The sequence below is a fragment of the Lucilia sericata genome, unplaced genomic scaffold (genome assembly GCF_015586225.1).
Source record: "Lucilia sericata isolate MDLA Ls3-8-SP2 unplaced genomic scaffold, ASM1558622v1 Contig000757F_arrow, whole genome shotgun sequence".
In the NCBI taxonomy this organism is placed as follows: domain Eukaryota; kingdom Metazoa; phylum Arthropoda; class Insecta; order Diptera; family Calliphoridae; genus Lucilia; species Lucilia sericata.
The window spans coordinates 167,286-189,214 of record NW_023994754.1 but is presented as its reverse complement, the minus strand read 5'-3'; the positions used below and the strand labels follow the sequence as shown (position 1 = coordinate 189,214).

At 33.3% G+C, this 21,929-nt stretch overlaps 1 protein-coding gene across 1 annotated transcript in view; it reads left to right on the top strand.

Annotated features, from left to right (window-relative positions):
- The window catches only part of LOC119607876, a 53,842-nt gene extending 34,196 nt beyond the window's left edge, over nt 1-19,646 (top strand). The window contains exons 12-18 of the mRNA XM_037962000.1: nt 6,559-6,896; nt 9,195-10,031; nt 12,405-12,799; nt 13,472-14,736; nt 14,803-14,873; nt 14,937-15,040; nt 15,111-19,646. Coding sequence (XP_037817928.1) covers nt 6,559-6,896; nt 9,195-10,031; nt 12,405-12,799; nt 13,472-14,736; nt 14,803-14,873; nt 14,937-15,040; nt 15,111-15,384 — 3,284 coding nt within the window. The 3' untranslated portion in view covers nt 15,385-19,646. The remainder of the gene's footprint in view (nt 1-6,558; nt 6,897-9,194; nt 10,032-12,404; nt 12,800-13,471; nt 14,737-14,802; nt 14,874-14,936; nt 15,041-15,110) is intronic.
- Nucleotides 19,647-21,929: the final 2,283 nt, after the last annotated feature.

Here is a 21,929-nt window from a genome sequence, read left to right as displayed (position 1 = left end):
GGAGTACATCTCATTTTGTCTCCTTCTCCCAGCATTACTATTTTGCTAAGCATCAGGACACGTAGAAAATTATATAATTCACTCTGATCTATCAATATTCTAAATTTTTATAATGACATCAGATAATAATATCTTTACTATCAACTCCAGTGATTCTCATATCAACAAGATCAGTATTACTGTAACGATCACCGCCTAGAATATAGAAAAAACATTGATAGACTGATCAAGTTTCAATTCAAAACTTGAAAACCTCAAAAACCTGTTCATGTTAAACTTCATTATAACTCATATTCTGAAGGGGCTCTATATGGGGCTAGGGTCATACGTATGTAAAACGATTTTACCCATTTTCAATATTAAACAAACTGAAGCAACGTACAACATTTGTCGAAAATTTGCATTTATATTATATTTTTATATACATATAAGCTCTTAAAAGTGACATATTGAATAAATTTTAAATTCCATAACAACAATAACAATTTCAACTAAAATTTCCTCCCAAAAAAAGCTAAAAACTGTACATCTGCCTATCATAACAAATAATTTTTCGGCAAAAATTATCAAAACCACTGTGCGTTAAATTTGCAAAAACTTGAAAATTTCACACACTACTTTATATAACCCAACAATTCTCACACTTAAGACCCTTATTCAATAACAAAAATAAAAATAATTTCTAAAAATTGGTAAGCATTAACAAACAAATTTCTCCCCCCCAAAATTCAAATTGCATAAGGTGTCATGCTCTTGATAAATGTACCCATTAAACTATATTTAATTTAAAACGCCCCCTCCTGGATTGTAACACTTTTGTACTTAACAGCTAATGCACTTGTTTGTCCCCGCTTGTTTGAAAATCCCTTGACTCCCTTTAAAACAAAATACACATAAATATTTTCAAATTAATTTTGAAAATATATTTTTATATTATTAAAATATTGCACTTTGTATTTATATATCCAAAAATTCCTCCTTTTTAAAACAATACAAGAATATAATAAAAGCTTTAGCTTTTTTTCAAAAACACCCGCTTAAAATGTTTGTATAATTTGTTAATAATTTTATTTGTAAGTTCCAGCGAGAAAGAACAATTATTTACTTGTACTAGTAAAAGACAAATTACGTTAAAGTTTAACATCAAAAAATGTGAGTCCATATTTTTGAAAAAAAATCACGTATTTTATTTAAATGTTTTTAATTTCAAATGTTTTAGTTTTTATTCACTCAATTAATTGGTTTTCGACATGGACTAATGCTTATTTTAGTTTTGGGGAAGATGTTGGAAGTAAGGGTCTCATGGTTTCAGAATTATTCCAGTTATCAGCTCTTTAAAAATATAGAAAGTTTTTTAGAAAGTTGGAAAGCTTTTTATTCTAATCCCTGATGTGGTATCTAACATTAAGTATATATACGGGCCCTCAATAATCTAGTCAATAGACTAGTGTGTCTATAAACTAGATTGAAGATTTGTTCATTGACTAGTCAGTCGACTAATTTATTGTCAAAAAACTAGGGCACAGACTAGGTTTACTGATACATATAACATCCATGGATTAGTCCATAGATTAGTCAAAAAATTAGTCAATAAACTTATCAATAGATCGATGGGTATATAGACTAGTCTATGAACTATGGACTAGTAATCTTAGTATATGATCTACTATATGAAGAAGTATATGGACCGCTTTACAGACTATTCTACTGAATTATCTGTAGTCTTATTTGTAGACTAGATTTACTAGTCTATAGAATGAAGGTTACTTCATAGATTTGACTATAGGCTCATGGACTAGACAATTTTGCAGTTAGTCGATAGAATAGTCCATAGATTAGTCCATAGAATATTCAATCGACTAGTCGATAGACCTTTCTATGGACTAGTCGATACACCACTCTATAGACTAGTGAACCTACGGACTGCTCTGCGGAGTAGTCGACTGACTAATCTAGAGTCTAGTCCATAGACTTGTTTACGAACTAGTACATAGAATGATGAACAGTACATAGACTAGACTGTAGCCTACTCAGTCCCGTAGTCCATAGATCAGTCCGTAGAGTATTATACAGAATAGACTAGTCTATGAACTAGGTTTACTAGTTCACACTAGTTCACTAGTTCAATCCAGTAGTGCATATATATTAGTCCGTAGACTAGTCCATAGATAAGTATATAGACTAGTCCATAGATTAGTATATATACTAGTCTAGATTAGTATCTAGACTAGTCTAGATTAGTCCATAGACTAGTCTAGATTAGTCCATAGACTAGGTTTACTAGTTGATAGATCAGTCAATAGATTAAACAAATAATTAGTCAATAAATATATCAATAGATCGGTGGATATATGGACTAGTCTATTGACTAATCGATTGACTATTCTATGGGCTAGTAACCCTATGATTTTATACAGATATCAATGGACTACTCTACGTATTATTCTATGGACTAGTCTGGATAGACAAAAATTTATTTCGTACTTTTAATACCTTTAAAAATACTTTTCTTGATAAAAGTCATGACAACTTTTTTATCCCTTATTTATCCCTTATTTATCCCTTATTATGGAGAACAGCATAGGGATGAAAAGAGTTATCTGTGGGAATTCGAAAATCGGTTTAGAACCATTTTAAGTATTTTTGAACAAAATTATTGTATATTTTGTTCCTCAAATTACTTTCAATTACCTTCCAACAAATTCTACCTCTCTCAGACAGGTATCGGCAAAAAAGCTCTCTGAATAAAACAAATTCATTACATGTAATATATAGCAAGAGAAAACATACTTAGAAAGTTCAAAAGAGAGCTCTTTGCCAATACCTGCTCTAAACAACAAAATAAGCATTACACAAATTCCAGACATTAACCCTTGACTACTCTCGTCGTATGTAGGACTCGTTGCTAGTAAAACTTTATTATCAAAACAGAAGAAAAACTAAAAGCAAACCAAAAAAAAAAAAACACTTTTTGTTAGAGATTAAGTTGTAAATATTTTAGTTATTAAATAAAATACTATAATTAAAAAAGAAAATTAAAAAAAAAAATAATCTATTTAACACTTGAAAAACTAAATCCTTTAGTAATTGTTAAAGAATGACTAAAACTACAAGAACTATTAAATAAATTACCTTTTTTAAAAATCAAACAATGACAATTTCATAAAAATTTTACAAAACTATTTATAATAATTTTAACTTTTTCATACGAAAAATAAATAATTTACCAAAATCTTTTGTGGCTGCTGGTGGGCGAATTTAATAAAAACTATCTTTATTTATAAATACTTATTAAATATTAAGAGTTATAGCTAAAAACAATAGTTTATTACTTATAATTGTTTATTTATTATTGTATATAAATTGATGTTTTATTTTTGTTGTTGTATGGGGGGAAAGGGGGAAGGAGCGGGAGCAAAAAGGGGGGGGGGGAGAGGGAGGGAAGAGAGAGGGAAACAGGGGAAAGGAGAGGGAGGAAGGGGGCGGGGAAAAGAGAGGGGGAGGGAGGAAGGGCAAAGGGGCAGAAGGGGAGAGAGGAAAAGGGGGGAGGGCCAAAAGAGGGCAAAGGGGAAAAGGGGAAGGCGGGGCGGAGAGAGAGAAAAAGGAAGAGAAGACGGGAAGAAGCGGGGGAGAGAGCAGACCAACGAACAAAGGAACGAAGGAACGAAGGAACAAGGAACGAAGGAACCAAGGAACGAAGGAGAAGAACGAAGGAACGAAGGAACGAAGGAACGAAGGAACGAGGAAGGAACGAAGGAACGAAGGAACGAAGGAAGAAGGAAACGAAGGAACGAAGGAACGAAGGAACGAAGGAACGAAGAACGAAGAACGAAGGAACGAAGGAACGAAGGAACGAAGAACGAAGGAACGAAGGAACGAAGGAACGAAGAAAAACGAAGAACGAACGAACGAAGGAACGAACGAACGAAGGAACGAACGAACGAAGAACGAAGGAAACGAACGAACGAAGGAACGAAGGAACGAAGGAACGAAGGAAACGAAGGAAACGAAGAACGAAAACGAACGAACGAACGAACAAACGAACGAACGAACGAACGAACGAACGAACGAACGAACGAACGAACGAACGAACGAACGAACGAACGAACAACGAACGAACGAACGAACGAACGAAAACGAACGAACGAACGAACGAACGAACGAACGAACGAACGAAAACGAACGAACGAAACGAAAAACGAACGAACGAACGAACGAAAGAACGAACGAACGAACGAACGAACGAACGAACGAACGAACGAACGAACGAACGAACGAACGAAACGAACGAACGAAGAACGAACGAACGAACGAACGAAGAAGAACGAACGAACGAACGAACGAACGAACGAACGAAACGAACGAACGAACGAACGAACGAACGAACGAACGAACGAACGAACGAACGAACGAACGAACGAACGAACGAAGAACGAACGAACGAAACGAACGAACGAACGAACGAACGAACGAAGAACGAACGAACGAACGAACGAAACGAACGAACGAACGAACGAACGAACGAACGAAAACGAACGAACGAACGAACGAACGAACGAAACGAACGAACGAACGAACGAACGAACGAACGAACGAACGAAAACGAACGAACGAACGAACGAACGAACGAAAACGAACGAACGAACGAAACGAACGAACGAACGAACGAACGAACGAACGAACGAACGAACGAACGAACGAACGAACGAACGAACGAACGAACGAAACGAACGAACGAACGAACGAACGAACGAACGAAGAACGAACGAACAAACGAACGAACGAACGAAAACGAACGAACGAACGAAACGAACGAACGAACGAACGAACGAACGAACGAACGAACGAGAACGAAACGAAAAAAAACGAACGAACGAACGAACGAACGAACGAACGAAACGAACGAACGAAACGAACGAAAACGAACGAACGAACGAACGAACGAACGAACGAACGAACGAACGAACGAACGAACGAACGAACGAACGAACGAACGAACGAACGAACGAACGAACGAACGAACGAACGAACGAACGAACGAACGAACGAACGAACGAACGAACGAACGAACGAACAAGAACGAACGAACGAACGAACGAACGAACGAACGAACGAACGAACGAACGAACGAACGAACGAACGAACGAAACGAACGAACGAACGAACGAACGAACGAACGAACGAACGAACGAACGAACGAACGAACGAACGAACGAACGAACGAACGAACGAACGAACGAACGAACGAACGAACGAACGAACGAACGAACGAACGAACGAACGAACGAACGAACGAACGAACGAACGAACGAACGAAAGAACGAACGAAAGAACGAACGAACGAACGAACGAAACGAAAACGAACGAACGAACGAACGAACTAACTAACTAACTAACTAACTAACTAACTAACTAACTAACTAACTAACTAACTAACTAACTAACTAACTAACTAACTAACTAACTAACTAACTAACTACTAACTACTAACTAACTAACTAACTAACTAACTAACTAACTAACTAACTACTAACTAACTAACTAACTAACTAACTAACTAACTACTAACTACTAACTAACTAACTAACTAACTAACTAACTAACTAACTAACTAACTAACTAACTAACTAACTAACTAACTAACTACTAACTAACTAACTAACTAACTACTAACTAACTAACTAACTAACTAACTAACTAACTACTAACTAACTAACTAACTAACTAACTAACTAACTAACTAACTAACTAACTAACTAACTACTAACTAACTAACTAACACTAACTAACTAACTAACTAACTAACTAACTAACCTAACTAACTAACTACTACTAACTAACTACTACTAACTAACTAACTAACTACTAACTAGCTAACTAACTAGCTAACTAACTAGCTAACTAACTAGCTAACTAACTAACTAACTAACTAACTAACTAACTAACTAACTAACTAACTAACTAACTAACTAACTAACTAACTAATTGACTCGTCCATACATACGCGATTCGATTATGGAGTAAAATATTGGAATAAATTCGACTTTTTGAAGGTCTTTTTATATAGTCGATCTTTATTGTTTGATGTATAACGGTTATAAAAATCCAAATATTTATCAACGCAAACTTCTCCTTAATATTGCTCAATTATTTTATATAAAAGTATTACCTAAGTTGCATGATTTTATTTATTATAACCTCTTCATTTCCAAACATTACCCTTATATTTGTAGTATTGTAGTATAATTTCCCCAGAAATATATTATTTCCTTTTTTATTTGGTAGATGCACCCTCTAGAAAAACGCTTTAATTAGATACAAACTAACAAAATTTAAAAATTCCAAAAAAATGCATAATTTTCAAACACTTCTATGTTTTTTATGTGTTTTATACTTTCTTAAACTAAAAATTAAATTCTTAAATGTTTAATTATAATTTTGAAAAAAAAAAATCTAGAAAAATAACAAAATGTCTATTTAAAAAAAGAAAAATAATTAAAAAAAATTTGTATTAATATAACTATTATTTTATGCTCTTTTTTTCCTTTCATGCATTAGGTTCGCCCTCACCTCGCAAAAAACGCAACAATTCTACACCGGTTAAGAAAAATGCCGCCGAAAAGAAACAAATTCTACAGCAATTAGTTTCACCAGCCGCTCAACAGGCCAAGCCTAAAGTAAGTTTAGGAGAATTGATCTCAATGTCAGAGAATCGTTTGAGAGCCAGCAATGTAGATTCAGAAAGTGATCTTAAGGAAACCACATTTTCGGAAAATACCGGCTCTTTAACATCAGCCACTGTGGAGAGAGCCATTAATGATCCAAAACTCGAAAAGAAGGTGACATTTGCCCGTTTGCTGAATAAAGTTTCAGCTGAAATGAGTTCTGGTTCCGAGGTAGATATAGGAACAATGGCGGTAAGCTTAATATATTTTAAGCTATCGTCCCAGTTTCTTATGTATAATATTATTTTTTTTCAATTATTTTAATAATTTTTTTCTTTTTTTTAATTTATTTACTTTTCTTTAATTGTTTTCCCCCCACAACAAGGGCAATGATTCTCAGGCAAAAACAAAGAGTCATTACATACGGACTCACAACAGCAATGAAGAAGAGAATGAAGCTTTTCTTTAATCTTTAAAAATAAAAACCTACAAAAAGTATAACCAAACAAAGAGAAAGAGAGAGCGAAACAAATTTCTCATTATTACAAAATCAATTTGTTATTACCAAAGCACTTTGATCAAAATTTTAGCATACAATTAGAAAATTTCATGCTGCACTTTTAAATCATTTCTAACGATCTTTATATGGTTACATACTATCATTAGCCTAGACACAAACCATTTCTCACTTACACAAAATATGTAGTTGAAACTAAACACTCTACTTTACACTCTCAACTGTTTGTCTGGGAATCACCCTGTGTTGAAATTGTCTTTTTTATATAATTTTTTTATTATTAACGTTTTCAAAATATTATATTTTTGGTAATACATACTTGCTTTAATATATATAGTTGATTCACTAACTTTTACTGCGGTGAATAAATAGTTTCATTAGGATATATTTACGAAACGTACGATACTATTTTCATCATTTTAACAATATACTTCTTTGATTTGCTGATTTACTTTTACTACAATCAGTGATCTTTAAACTTATCACTAGGATCACCATGTTCAAAATACATAAATTTGACCAAATCTTGATATAGTTATCATCATGCAAAATTGAAGTTGATCTGTCAAATACTTAATGCTGTTTTTGACATTTAAGAAATCTGCTGTGTTAGTAAGATCTTTTCAAGATATGAATTTAGCCAAGACACTATTAACAAGTAAGCGAAGACTCAACTCATTGCTAAATAATCAATTGTCAATAGAAAGCAAATTATATTTGGGGGTTTCGAAGACTAACCATGACTAGTGATCGATCATTGATCATAGCAAGTTAGTTTTTCATTATAAGTATTTCGATTGACTTATTATTTGATGATTAGCAATGACTGACATGATCACTCCATTTATCCTTTTTAGACTCAAATATCCTCTGACAATCCAATTACTGATACAACATTTATCTGTAGGATACGTTATCGTCGCTACTGATCTACCATGATTAACGGCTGTTATTGCGCAAACTGATGCATTAAAGCAGGATGACTTGTACTCCCAAGAGGAAAGCTCATGCGAAAATTAATTTTTCTTTTAACTAATATTCCAATTTGGTGACTGGCAGTGATCAACAAGATCACCACATTTATACGCTCTAGACTACTTTTAAGATCATCTTCAAAACCTTCGTGTTTTTTGGCAACCTTCATCCAAGATTCTAGATAAATCAAAAAATAAGCTTTCACAGAAGCTTTTTATGGCTTTCTTTATGATCTTTAAAGAGATTTGCGGTACTGGCGGATTTCACGCTCCCTTTAAGAAAATTAACTACAAAGTGACTATAGTACTACTATTCGGAAACAAAGATCATCCTCGTACTTGTCGTTCAACTTTTTCGGTCATGATCTTAAGAACACCATTTTAAAGGATGTACTTATCAATGATTGACTTCGTTGTGATAACCAAAGGGTCATCGTGAAAAACTTCTGCAAAAGTCGTTACGATAAGAAATCTGAAAGACATGGCAATGTATTGTCCAGGAATTTCAGATATTACCTGTCCTGGTTTATCCCAGAATAGTCATATAAAGCCCTTATCAACCTCGAGACTTGAAAAGTGAAATCATTTGATCACATTGAACTTGCTGCTAAAGTTAATTCTCAACAAGTAACTTAGAAATGTGAGAGAGATGATTAAATGTCCTGATCAGTTCATCAGCTATACAGTCACCTTTTTTATTCCTAAGACCCGAGACTTATACTAGCGTAACCCAAAAATGTCTCTATGATTAATTCAGATGTCGAAAAGACACCCTATTATGAAAATCGTCCTAAAAAATAAGAATTTGAACAAAATCCAGCCATTGCTTTAAAATTCTAGGACCAATTTCTTAAAAAAGATCCCCAGATTCAGATTCCAAACAAATGCTTAAGTTGCACTTAAGCACTTTATAGCTAAAAAATTAACGAATATTAACTCAGCCAAACTAATAATTGTCTAGCGTAGAAAAACCACACCCTGTAAATAACTACTTAACTTTTTTTTTAAATAAAAATAAATTCTCTTTTTGCAAAACAGGCAACTCGTAATTCTAGTGCTCTTAGCCTGCCAACTGACATACAAATGCGAGCAAGTTCTATGCCACCATCACCCTGCACGAACGATATGCGTTCACCACACAGCACATCATCTACGCACGGCAGTGATTCATTTTCAAGTTCCGATCTGGCACTAACCGATTTTGGTCTGCGTTCAATACAAACCAGTGGCAGTGAAATGGGCAGTACAACAAATAATCAACTTAGCGGTTTGCCTTCGGGCATGCCAGCACGCTGTCGCATCGGTTCGCCGGCGCGTCCTAAAGTTTCTAGTGCCGACTCAATACTCGCCATGTTTCGTAATTTTGCCAATGCAGCTGGCAATGCATCGAATACAACAACTAATACAATGCCATCAACGACTTCGGTCTTTGTTTCGCCCTCAACAACGCCCACCGTTTCGAGTCCACAGGATGATGCACCCGGTGATGATGAGTCATCTACATCCTCCATGCATACACCGGTTAGTTTCTCTAGTGGTGCTCCCGATTCACCGGTGTTCTATCGTCAAACCACCATCGAAGTGCCTGTATTAGATGTTCTAAATGCGCACAAAACATCGACGACCTCTACGTCGTCATCATCATCGTCGAATCTATTGCACCCACCGACAATATTGCTTGAAATACCGAGCATTAACAATAAGTGTCTTTCGCCTATAAGAGAGATGCCAACGCCAATACCATCGCCGGCTCTAACACCGATAATGACAAGACCTCAACGTTCGAATAGTCCCATATTCCAGGAAGATCCCTCATCCGGTGGAGACTTTAGTGATGATGACGATAAGAGTGATCGTAGTGATACTCAGTTATCGGTAAGTATTTTAAGAGAGAATATTTGTTTCTGTTAGAAGTATCGAGCATGTTTTACCAACAAGATATATTTTCGTATTAACTGTTTCATTTATGTACGTGCGATAAATTTTAGAATACTTAGAAGAATTGAGGAAGATCATACTGTATTGATGGTGAAAATTTTTATTGCATTCATTTCATATGTTTAGTTTGGAAATTTTCGCTAATTTCCTGCAGCCTTTCATATTCGTTTATCATATCCAAAAATTGCTAGGATAAGTATAGATCATAGTCCATTGTATTTGAATCCAATTAAAAACAGGTTTATTAGGAACTCCATAAAGGAAACTTGATATATTTTAGCTTCTAGACTATTTAAGTAATTCGTGCTCCTTCTTTAACTCCTTATATAAAGGGGTATCCAATGTAATAACTGTACTTAGGGATCATATCAAAAATTTGGCAATCAAGATTGCGATTTTGTGAATCTCCCGATTCCCAAGGAGAATCAACCGCTACATATACCAAAATTTTATTAGATTTTTTAATTACAGATTTTTGAACAAACATATGTCTATATATCAAGATTCTAATCTGTAAAAGATAAGGTCTGAGCTTTCCCTTATGTGTTTCGGACGATCCGTTAATTACGCACTCGTTAAAAAATTAACTTTCCTAAATGCGCTCATGACCTACACTTTTAACGTAGAAGTTGAGACCAACATCGCCCAATTATGCGCACTTATCGTGTTGCAGACTGAGATCGTGTTTGTACTTAAATATGTACTCGGTCCTCTGAGATAACATGTTTTATACAACAACTATCCTTTTACTGCACAATTGGGTTCAATTTTATTTTCCCGAATATACCATTCCATGATCTTATTATGTGATATTGGAGAGCAAGACTGTCCTAAGTCCAAGTATGATTAGATGTTTAATTTTTGATATCTTCTTGCTGCCATATTGGTGGCGTCAATTTCAGCCTGAAAACATCACTGACTGAGAGCATGTCGTTCCTTGATGTATATAGTATATAATCATCGATATGACCAATGCTCTAGCCTCATGATCAAGTCTGAATGTAGTCTCATTGTTCTTGATTGGTCTAAGATATTAAACTTGTTCAATATAGACAAATGTGTTTTGATTTCCATAACACAGAATGGGCAATATGACATCTATGTAATTAAAATATAAGGTTTGGAATCAGAACCTTCATTCTCGTCATCCTTCAACCTATAAGAAGTATTAATGTTTCGATACTGCTTTTCGTAAAATTTGCTTTATGGTTTCATAAATGTGATTGAAATATTCTGAGAAATCCATGACTGTAATAGGTTAAGTCGATAGGAGGATCAGAAGCGAAAAAAAAACAATATCGTCCAATGTTCAGAAATCTAGTTTCATCGACCTAGTTTATAGAATAGCATTGCTCCGAAGATATATCGATCTATATTTCGATGAAAATGATGACAGAATATCTGTTCCAGCATTTCTCTGTTCTCTCCTCATGCTCTATAAACGTCTGAATCTGTTCGCCCAAGTTGGTTTCGTCATCCTGGGAGTCCACAAGAAAACTTCATTCGTTGCGGTCTACATTATATCTCTTCTACTTATGTGAATAATCATTTAGCCCTCTTGGCATTGTACGGTTTTACAGCCCTCGTTGGATTGAACGGTTTTACATTGAACAGATTAACTGTATCAAGCTCCCTTCTTTTTATAAAAAGTACATCCGTATAATCTGGTATCAATAGGAAGCAGAGCTTAAAACTGGAAGACTATTCAGTCTAAAATCATGATATGAACTCTATTTTACTTCTTATAGGATTACTAAGGAACGTTAGATAGTGCCGATATTCCAATATTGATCAAGTCAAAAGGAGGATATATTACACATCCGATTTTTATTAATCTTAATTATATCCAAATAGAGAAATTATCGTAAAAGTCACATAAAGCATTTCATCAAACATTTTCATTACCAACCCATTTACCAAGCTTTTTACTGCTACCAAGCTTGCATACCTACAGCTCCAGACATAAACATACATATTTTTAATACAATTTACTTAATATTTCCCAGGTTGATTCGGATTGCGGTATTGTTATAGAGTTTGGCAAAAAGCATGAAATACGAAGATGGTTCAGTTGAAAGGCAATAAATGAATTAATTATTTTGTTGAATATTAGTTGGTTTAAAGTTCCTTTTTTTTTTTTGCAAAAGAAAACCTTTCCAAAAGCTAGATTATAGTTAGAACAGATAGTGACACATAAAGCTTAAAAAATATTCTAAATACACACAGCTGTTTGTTATAAGCAACACTTTTACAAACTTAAAAAGCTAAAAAAATTTTCTTTGTTTTCTTTAAAACTAATCTATTTCAAAGGAAAAACTGAGAATTGGACTGCAACGTGAAAAATCCCGTCTACTCGATACGGATGTAGAGACAACACCGACCGATACCACCACAACATCGATGGCAAACTTGAATAAGCCAATTGGTGGCCTCAATTACAAAATACCCAAATTGAGTTTTACACCAGCCATAGCCACAGCTGCACCCATGCAAACACCCGCCATTACCATAGACATAGAACCGCCCACGCCAGAGGAAAAACAAGCCAGACCCAGAGATTTGATTATACCCACATTGACCGTAGAACAACCCAGTCCCACAAAGAATCGTCATCCAATGATTATATTTCCGGGATCACCACCACCACAACGAGCCAGCATAGGTGAAACCAGTTTTATGTTTCCAAATAAACAACAACAAAAAAGGTATACAAGTAGAGACACAATGTTACCACATTTACTGTTCACTGTTCACAACTCTAGGTTGTTGTTTTGTATGGCGCTCAGAAATCAATTTTGAACTCAAATCAAACATTTATCCATTAACCAAACTACTAGTTTCTTGTTTTTAACTTTAATAACTATGATTAACAGTCATTTTAACTAATTTAACCAGTTGTTTTCTTTTTTGAAGTAATTTTTTTTTTAATTTTTGTTGTTTTGGTACCCAGAAGTTGAAAAGTACTCTTTTGAGAAAGTTAACATATGGTAGTAGAAAGTGCTTAATTTCATTTTTTATAATTTATGTTGTATGTTAATTGTATATATATATTCCTTCTTTTGTCTTTAGTAGAGATCGTAGCTCCATACATGCCTTCGTAGAGCCTAGATGAATTTTTGACTTTGATTAATTACTTACAAACTTACTACATAATAAAAAAAAATACATTTGAACTTGCAACATGTTGTGTTTCCTCTTTGTATATAATTTTATGTTTAAAACAAACTTTTCCTTTAAGAAATTAAATTAAAAAAAAAGAAAAGAAAATAATTATATAAAGCTCTCTTTGCCTTTAACTATCTCTGTCTTTCTAACGCTTGCAGTTTGAGAGTTAAGAGGCGAATTTTGCTATAATTTTAAAATGTTTTTATTCGTAGGCTCTTAAAACAATTTGAGAAACCCACTTCTTTGGATTTCCCTTTTGCGCCGCCTACAATAACGGTAACAGCGAATATGAGCGAATTGGAATCGGACACAGAACCACTGTCACCCGCTCCGAAAACTGGTGTCAGTGGGGGTTTAATGCCTCCCAATCCGGTGGGTATGTGTTACCTAAGTCCGTTTACCATGTGTACTCGAGCGGATCGCACCATATCCGAGAGTAATTTAAGCTCATCGGGTTACTCGAGCATGGCTAGTCCGGGACCAAGCCGTTGTGGCTCTAGTAATCCTTTATATCCCAATGAAATGGATGAACCGGGCAGTGGTCACTCGGGACCGGGACTCTCTTTGCATGTTAATCTGCTAAATAGACGTAAATCATCTATGCTGCCCAGCTGTAAAGAGAACATCAGTAATGGCAAGTGTACAGGTCCTGCGGCAGGTGCTAACACTGATCGTTTGCATACGCATCGTCCTCGTTCCGATTCGGAAACTTTTTCCGATGATATACTCATAGAATCCAATGACGAGGGCATAGGCACAGATCATGTTGACGAAAAGTTAGATGATACCCGTTTAAGTTCGCGTCGCTTTGATATGTTCCTCGACGATGAGATACTAATCGAAGTTGATGAACCGCCTACCACCACCCTGCCCCCTACAACAGCGCCACTGCTAGGTGGCAACAACTTACTTAGCAACAATTGTGGCCCTCAAATGGCACAACTACAACTGCCTTCTATTGTGATACAAATCGATGGTTGCGGTGATAAGACCCTATCACCTGTATCCTCGCGCTCCGAAAGTCCTCTAAGTGAAAGAGCCGGCATAGGACGTTTCTCGCCTCACTTCTATGGACGCAAAGATCAACTGCCATTTACGGACTCCGATGGTCTGTACGATTTTCCATCGTCCGATGGCAAAGGCACCTCGGTGCATACGTTTTCGCATCAGCGTCGCAGTAGCAGCAAAAAACGTGAACGTAAATCCTCCAAGTGCTCGTCGACTCAGTCGCCTACGAAACAACAATTGGATTTGCCCTCCAAAGAGTCGTTGAACACTTCATCCACGCCCAGTAGTATAACACATATTTGCAACAAGCATTGCCATTCACATCACCATCCATGCCCTGCCGTTACGGTCACTACGCGTAAGAGTCCCAAGAGACGTTTGCTCAATCGTCATCCGGTGGCGAGTAGTTCGTCGTCGTCGGAAAGTTTGAACTCAGCCAAGGAGTTGACTGTGAGACCTTTACCCAGGCGTAAGTTTGTGATATCTTGCTTTCTTGGTTAAATTAATTGATTTGTGTGTGTTTTTTTAATTTAAGGACTTAATTCGCCCAATCGTGAGAAGAGACCGCGAAAACAAGAGAGTTTAAGTGAGGATGAGGTTGCTGATGTAAGTTATTGGAATCATGGGACATTGTTTAAATAAATATTTATTTTGTCCTTTTTTCTTTAGTCTATTTTAAGACGCATTTCACCCAGCATTGTTAAGACGGAAGATGAAACGGTCAGACCTAAGTGTAAAATTAATCGCTTAAGAGCTATAGGAAATCAAATAAGGTGGGTTAATGATATGTTATAATTGAATTGAAGTATTTATATAGAATCTTCTATTATACAACTTCTGCAGATTTCTACGACGCTTAGAAAAATCCATAAAAACCCGCGAACGTATTGCCTCACCCTCTGACAGTTGTCCCGAAGAAAATACCGACGATATGGACTCACCACAGGCCTCATCACCGCTACTGCAACCAACATCACCCAGTAAAACACGTTTGGCATTGTGTCGACAAAAACGTCTTCCCAGTGGGACATATGGTATAACAGCGGCAGCACTCAATTCCAGCAATTGGAAGGGCATGGATCGTAGTCTGATTGGAGATGACTTAAATAGTGATTAAGTTTGAAGAAGACATACACACACTCAAAAAACGCGAAACTAAAGTAATGTTTAAAAAAGTTAAAATATTACAAATAATTTAAAATTGTAAATTGTATATAGTTAATTTTTTAAATACCATTAAGAACGAAAAATTTAAGCTCTTAATTAGTAAGTTATAATAAAACTCTCTCTCTCTCTCACACACATACACCCAACTCCACCACACTCACTTATACACTGACGTAATGGAATTGATATTTCTCTTTAGCTCTTTATAGTCGAATTCTATCGGTCACTTTGTGTTATTTACTTCTATTTTTTAGGCTACTAAATTTAAATTTTTCAAATTTTAGTCATTGTAGTTAAATAAAAATTATTTTTGCAAAAAGGCACTTTTTTAGATAAATTACCAGAAAAAAAAAACAAAACCAATTATAAATATGTATGTAGGTATATGTAGTTGTTTAATTGTATGGGTAAAATGTTATTAAAAGAAAATTACCATTAAATTAATGTTGTGACAAATTTTTACTTCAAACATTAGATAAAAACACAAAGGAACACTTTTTTTATTACAAGTAGAATATTCTTTTGACAATTCTTTATTTAATTAGTCGGTATATAGTTGATGATTAAACCCAGATATTCTTAGGTCCCGGTAAGAAGTTTCCATAAACTCGTTCTTTCATTTTACAATTTTTGAATGAATTTGTAACTGTCAACATTATAACCCATTTATTCTGACAAAAATCCACTATTTGGTGAAGATATTTGGTCATTACTTTTAGATATTTTGAACAGAATTGGATGTTATGAACTCCAAGGTCATGTGGTTTCAATAAAGATGGCGCCACCTGTCACACAGTTTAAACCGCATTAAATATTATGTTCGTGTGATTTGAAGGTATGGTCATCTCGCATATGAATAAGGCATTAAGATCGTACCCTTTGACTTTTCTTAGAGAGTTTTCTTAAGTACGACAATTTGAGACATTTTGAGACTATATAACCAATTCCAGCAAGCGATATATCCTACTTTAATATAGATGAGTCCATGTAACACACCGCTACATAGACTAGCAAAGCCGTGAACCTTGAATGTAAGAGTGAAAACTCCTCCAAACAACTAATCTTTAAAATTGATCCTTATGGAAAAAAACATTGGGATTAAATGTTTTTAAAATTGTTAAGAGACTATATAATGATTCCACATATTAGTCAATATGCCGATCTATAGATCCACAGCTTTAGACGTTTACCTTTGAATGTGACTATGTAAATGTCGAAGTGTCTTACGTGAACACCTGTCATGTTGGCCTTATTTCACAATGGTACTTTTTCTAACCACTGGGAGAACTGAGTAGAAGACTCACCACCGCCCATTTGTGCTTCTTACACGCAGGTGGCAATTTGTGTACATAGTTCTGCCTCTTTTTAGTCGGCAACAGCACCTAGAGACGTATTCCGTAGACCGAAACACGAATCCATTAAATAAGCCGAGGACAGAGAATACACTGTGGTAATTCTGGTATGAACAGAGTAAATCGTGAACATAACTGAACAATGAAGAAATATTCAATGGTAACACTTATAAGTATACAATCAAACCAATGAATGGTATAAGATACCATGCATCCATCACCATTCAACTCAGCATACTTCCCATTCATTAGACCCATAAAGAACAACATTCAATACACTTACTCTAGATACATTTACACTTACATTTATCCTGTATCATATACAAATTAAACCAACTCATTTTGAACACTTAGTCGCACAGTCACTCCACTGTGGGAGTGCATCAGTCTTTTAACCGACATTCTCTTCCCGCGAATTTGGGTTTAAACCAAAGCCACCACGTGTACCCCAAAGGAATCTCTCCAATAACCGGCACAAGAAAAAGTCCGAAATTCTGCCCTACGGGCTACCGGTTCCCGTGGTACCGGTTAATATGGTTCTCTGGTTCGACCCCATGGCAAATCAATCCAAGGAATGGCCGAGGATACCATTGATTATCACCTGTGTTTAGTCCCGGCATACTAGAGGTACAGGTAACACTTTTTCCCCGGGATTGTAATCACACCAATATGGGGTCATTCATCAAGGTAACATGCCCCTGGGGAAGAGAATAGTACAGTCTAAATGAGATTTTAATCCAAAATTCTTCAATGAAGATGCCACCACCAACTCCATTCGTTATCTTGAATCCATCTATATACACACGGAAACAATTATTAAACGGAATGAAGAACTCTTGAGACTCCGTAGAGATGTGATAATGAATTGTCTCGAAGGATACCAAGGAAAGGCCGAGCACCTCTTTTATCCCGGGATTGCAATCACACCAAGGTGAGGTCTTTCATCAAGGTATCATGCCCCCTGGGTAAGAGAATAATACAGTCTAAATGAGATTTTAATCGCAAGTTCTTTAATGAATATGCCATCACCATTCGTTATCATTGATCTATTTGTATACACACGAAAACAATTATTAAACGGAATGACGGACTCTTGAGACTCCGTAGAGATGTGATAATGGAATTGTCTCCAAGGAGACAGCATGACCCTTGACAACAGCCTCAAAGAGCAAATTAACATTTTTAGGTTTGTACCCCAGCATTTAGCATGTGCTAATGGACCATCATCAGACCTATGGCTTTTGATCTTCCAGAGAGTATAATCCTGCTTCATAGCAACTTTCTGTCTAGGATAACGATCAAATATTTCCGCTATCGGAAAGCCTTAATACTTCTCCGTTTAGCCGAGGAAAAGGATAAATACGAATCTTGGATCGTTGGCATAGCCAATCGTTTTAAAACCAAGAGAGTTGGTTTTGATAGGTCTTTACGTTGCTTACATTTAAAACTTGGAATCGCTTAATGAAAGGGTCTATAGGCTTTAAAGATTCTAGGTATCTTTAGGTATTCCGCATCTAAAAAAGAACTAGTAATACAAGTCTTATTTCTTAGAATTTTATTCAATTTTCTCCACATTTCATAAACGTTACCGCAGTGTTACAAGTTTTGATTTTTCTGAAAGAATTGGAAAAAAATCATTGTACGGATTTCAGCGATTAGTGATATGACAGCCTAAGAAGTAAAAATATTGCTGTTACTGTCAGATCATGAACAGTTTTTTCAACGAATCTGAACGTTTTGTTCATGTTTGGATATTCACTTTAGAATATTCGGGTAACCTTGTTACTTATTTTGGATATCGGTCTAAATATGCCTTAGACCGTTATTTAAGAATACACCCATGGAAACTTCTTACTAGCTTATACTTTTAAGGGATGGGTTGTAATGATTACACAAAGTAATTTATTGACCATGTAATTACAATTGCTTGTAATGTGTAATTGAGCAATAACCAATTATAATTACTTGTAATTGTAATTGAAGTTTTTCCAATTACAATTATTTGTAATGTATAATTGACCAATAACCAATTACTTTTACTAAATGTAATTGTAATTGAATTTTGAAGTTTCCAATTAAAATTACTTGTAATTAAAATTTAAGTATAACTAATTACAAATTACATCTAATTATAAGATACAAATCTCACAATTACAAGTAATTGTAATTGGAAATTCTTCAAATTACAATTACAAGTAATTGCATTTGGCAAAACTTCCAATACATGGGGTGTAATGATTACACAAAGTAATTCATTACATGGTCAATTACAATTGCTTGTAATGTGTAATTGAGTAATAACCAATTATAATTACTTGTAATTGTAATTGAAGTTTTTCCAATTACAATTATTTGTAATGTATAATTGACCAATAACCAATTACTTTTACTAAATGTAATTGAATTTTGAAGTTTCCAATTAAAATTACTTGTAATTAAAATTTAAGTATAACTAATTACAAATTACATCTAATTATAAGGTACAAATCTCACAATTACAAGTAATTGTAATTGGAAATTCTTCAAATTACAATTACAAGTAATTGTATTTGGCAAAGCTTCCAATACATGGGGTGTAATGATTACACAAAGTAATTCATTACATGGTCAATTACAATTACTTGTAATGTGTAAGTGAGCAATAATCAATTATAATTACTTGTAATTATAATTGAAGTTTTTCCAATTACAATTACTTGTTATGTGTAATAGACCAATAACTTCATTTACATGTAATGGTAATTGAATTTTTGCCAATTACAATTACTTGTAATTGTAATTGAAGTTTGCAATTAAAATTACTTGTAATTGAAATTTAAGTCTAACTAATTACAAATTACATGTAATTATAAGGAACAAAATTCACAATTACAAGTAATTCTAATTGAAAATTCTTCAAAATACAATTACAAGTAATTGTAATTGGCAAAACTTCAATTACAATTACAAATAATAGTAATTGGAAAAACTTCAATTACAATTACAAGTAATTGTAATTGGCAAAACTTCAATTACAAGTAATTGTAATTGGTAAAGCTTCAATTACAATGTAATTGTAATTGAAAATGTATTCATTACCCGCCCAAGCCTTGATACTTTTATTATTTTCTCCTCTATTACATGTAGCGTTCGCATAATCATCTAAAATTAATGATCATCATTGATCATTAATGAAAACCCAAAAACATATATAATGTAGATAATGAGAATAGTTTTAATTTTTTTAGTATGTAAACAAACGAAAAAATAATAAAATAAACAAAAATGGTGTGCTCAACAATTTGCGCTGTGTTTGTTATTTAAAGAAAAAAAATTAAAAAAAAAATTAAAATTAAATCCTAATTTCATTGGATAGATTTGTAACAACTAAAGGAAAACCAAATAAAACATAAAGAAATTTCCAAACAACATAAACCAAACAATCATACTAAACTTATGAAAAACTTATAATTCCCACAAACAAATAAAACCGTTTCAATTATTTCTATGAAAATTTTAATGTAATAAAAGTAAAGTTTTGAAACTTTAACAAATTAAAGTTTACTGTCCTTATAAAAATTACTTTAGAAATTCAAGTTTTTCAATAATTTATTTCGACATCCCCATACAAACCTTATAACTAACATTTCACACCAAAAAAAAAAAAACAAATTCTAAAATTTTACCAAATGAAAAAACCCTTTCACCTAAAACCTCTAAAGAAAATATATAATACCAACTAAAAGCCATTCTCAAAACTTTATACAAAAAGCAATATCTTAGAATTATGTAAAATAAATAAATTATAAAAATTAAATTACCAAAAAAAAAACAAGAAAATGCACAATATTTCTAAAAAAAAGTAGCACTAATTACAATTATAAAATTTAAACCAAAAAAATAAATAAATAAATAACTTACTGCTTAAGAAACCCATCGATGAATTAAAAAATTTTTCAAATAAAACAAAATTTTTAGTTGCTTTCAAAATGAAACCGTAAATAAACCTTCAAATCAGACAAAAGATAAAAAACTAAAAAATTTAAACTAAATTTAGTTTAATATTTAAAGAAAATATTTAAAAAGTTAGGCAAACTAAAATATAAAAAAAACACATTATTAAGATGGCTTGTATTGAGACTGATTTTATAATTAAATTAAAATAAATAACAAAAAATCGAAAAAATATATATTAATTTATAAAAAAAAAAAAAAAAAATCAAAATAACTTATGAACTAATTATTAATAATATAAAGAAGAAAAAACCAAAAAAACATGTTGTATTTTGCACAACAAAAACTTATTCTAACAAAAACAAATATTTTTTTGTTAAATATTATTAAGAAAATGTTTAAAAACAAAATAATGGTTAAAGTAAAATTATTAATAACAGGCTTGGGACAATTACATTGCTTTAGCAATAATTGTAATTAAAGTTTTAACAATTGAAATACCAGTATTTACCTTTGATTATAGTTGTAATTACTTGTAATTGTAATCATTTGTAAACGTAATTACTTGTAATTGCTATATATTAATTGTACTTGAAAATACTTACTTTAAATGTAATTATTACTTTGTAATTGTAATTATTTGTAATTGTAATTATTTGTAATTGTAATTACTTGTAATAGCTATTAATTCCAAGTACTAGTAATTGAAAATGCTTCAATTACAATTACTGTAATTGTAATTGAAAATACAAACTTTGAATGTTAACATTACATTTTCTTTGTGATTGTAATTGTAATTAGTTGGAGTCGTAACTACTTTATAATTGTAATTACTTGTAATTGCAATTACTTGTAATTGATAATGCTTCAATTATAATTACTTTAATTGTAATCATTACATTTTCTTTCTATTCATTACTATTTCTAAATTCAATTACAATAATGCTTCAATTACAATTGCATTAAGTGTCCTTGAAAAAAAAAATGTAATTATTACTTTGTAATTGTAATTGATAATGCTTCAATTATAATCTTTATATTCATTACTATTTCTGAATTCAATTACAATTATATATAATAGTAATAGGTATTAATTCAATTACAATTACAAGTAATTGGTAATACTTCAAAGTACCATGTAATATAATGTAATCATTACATTTTCCTTCTATTCATTACTATTTCTGAATTCAATTACAATTATATATAA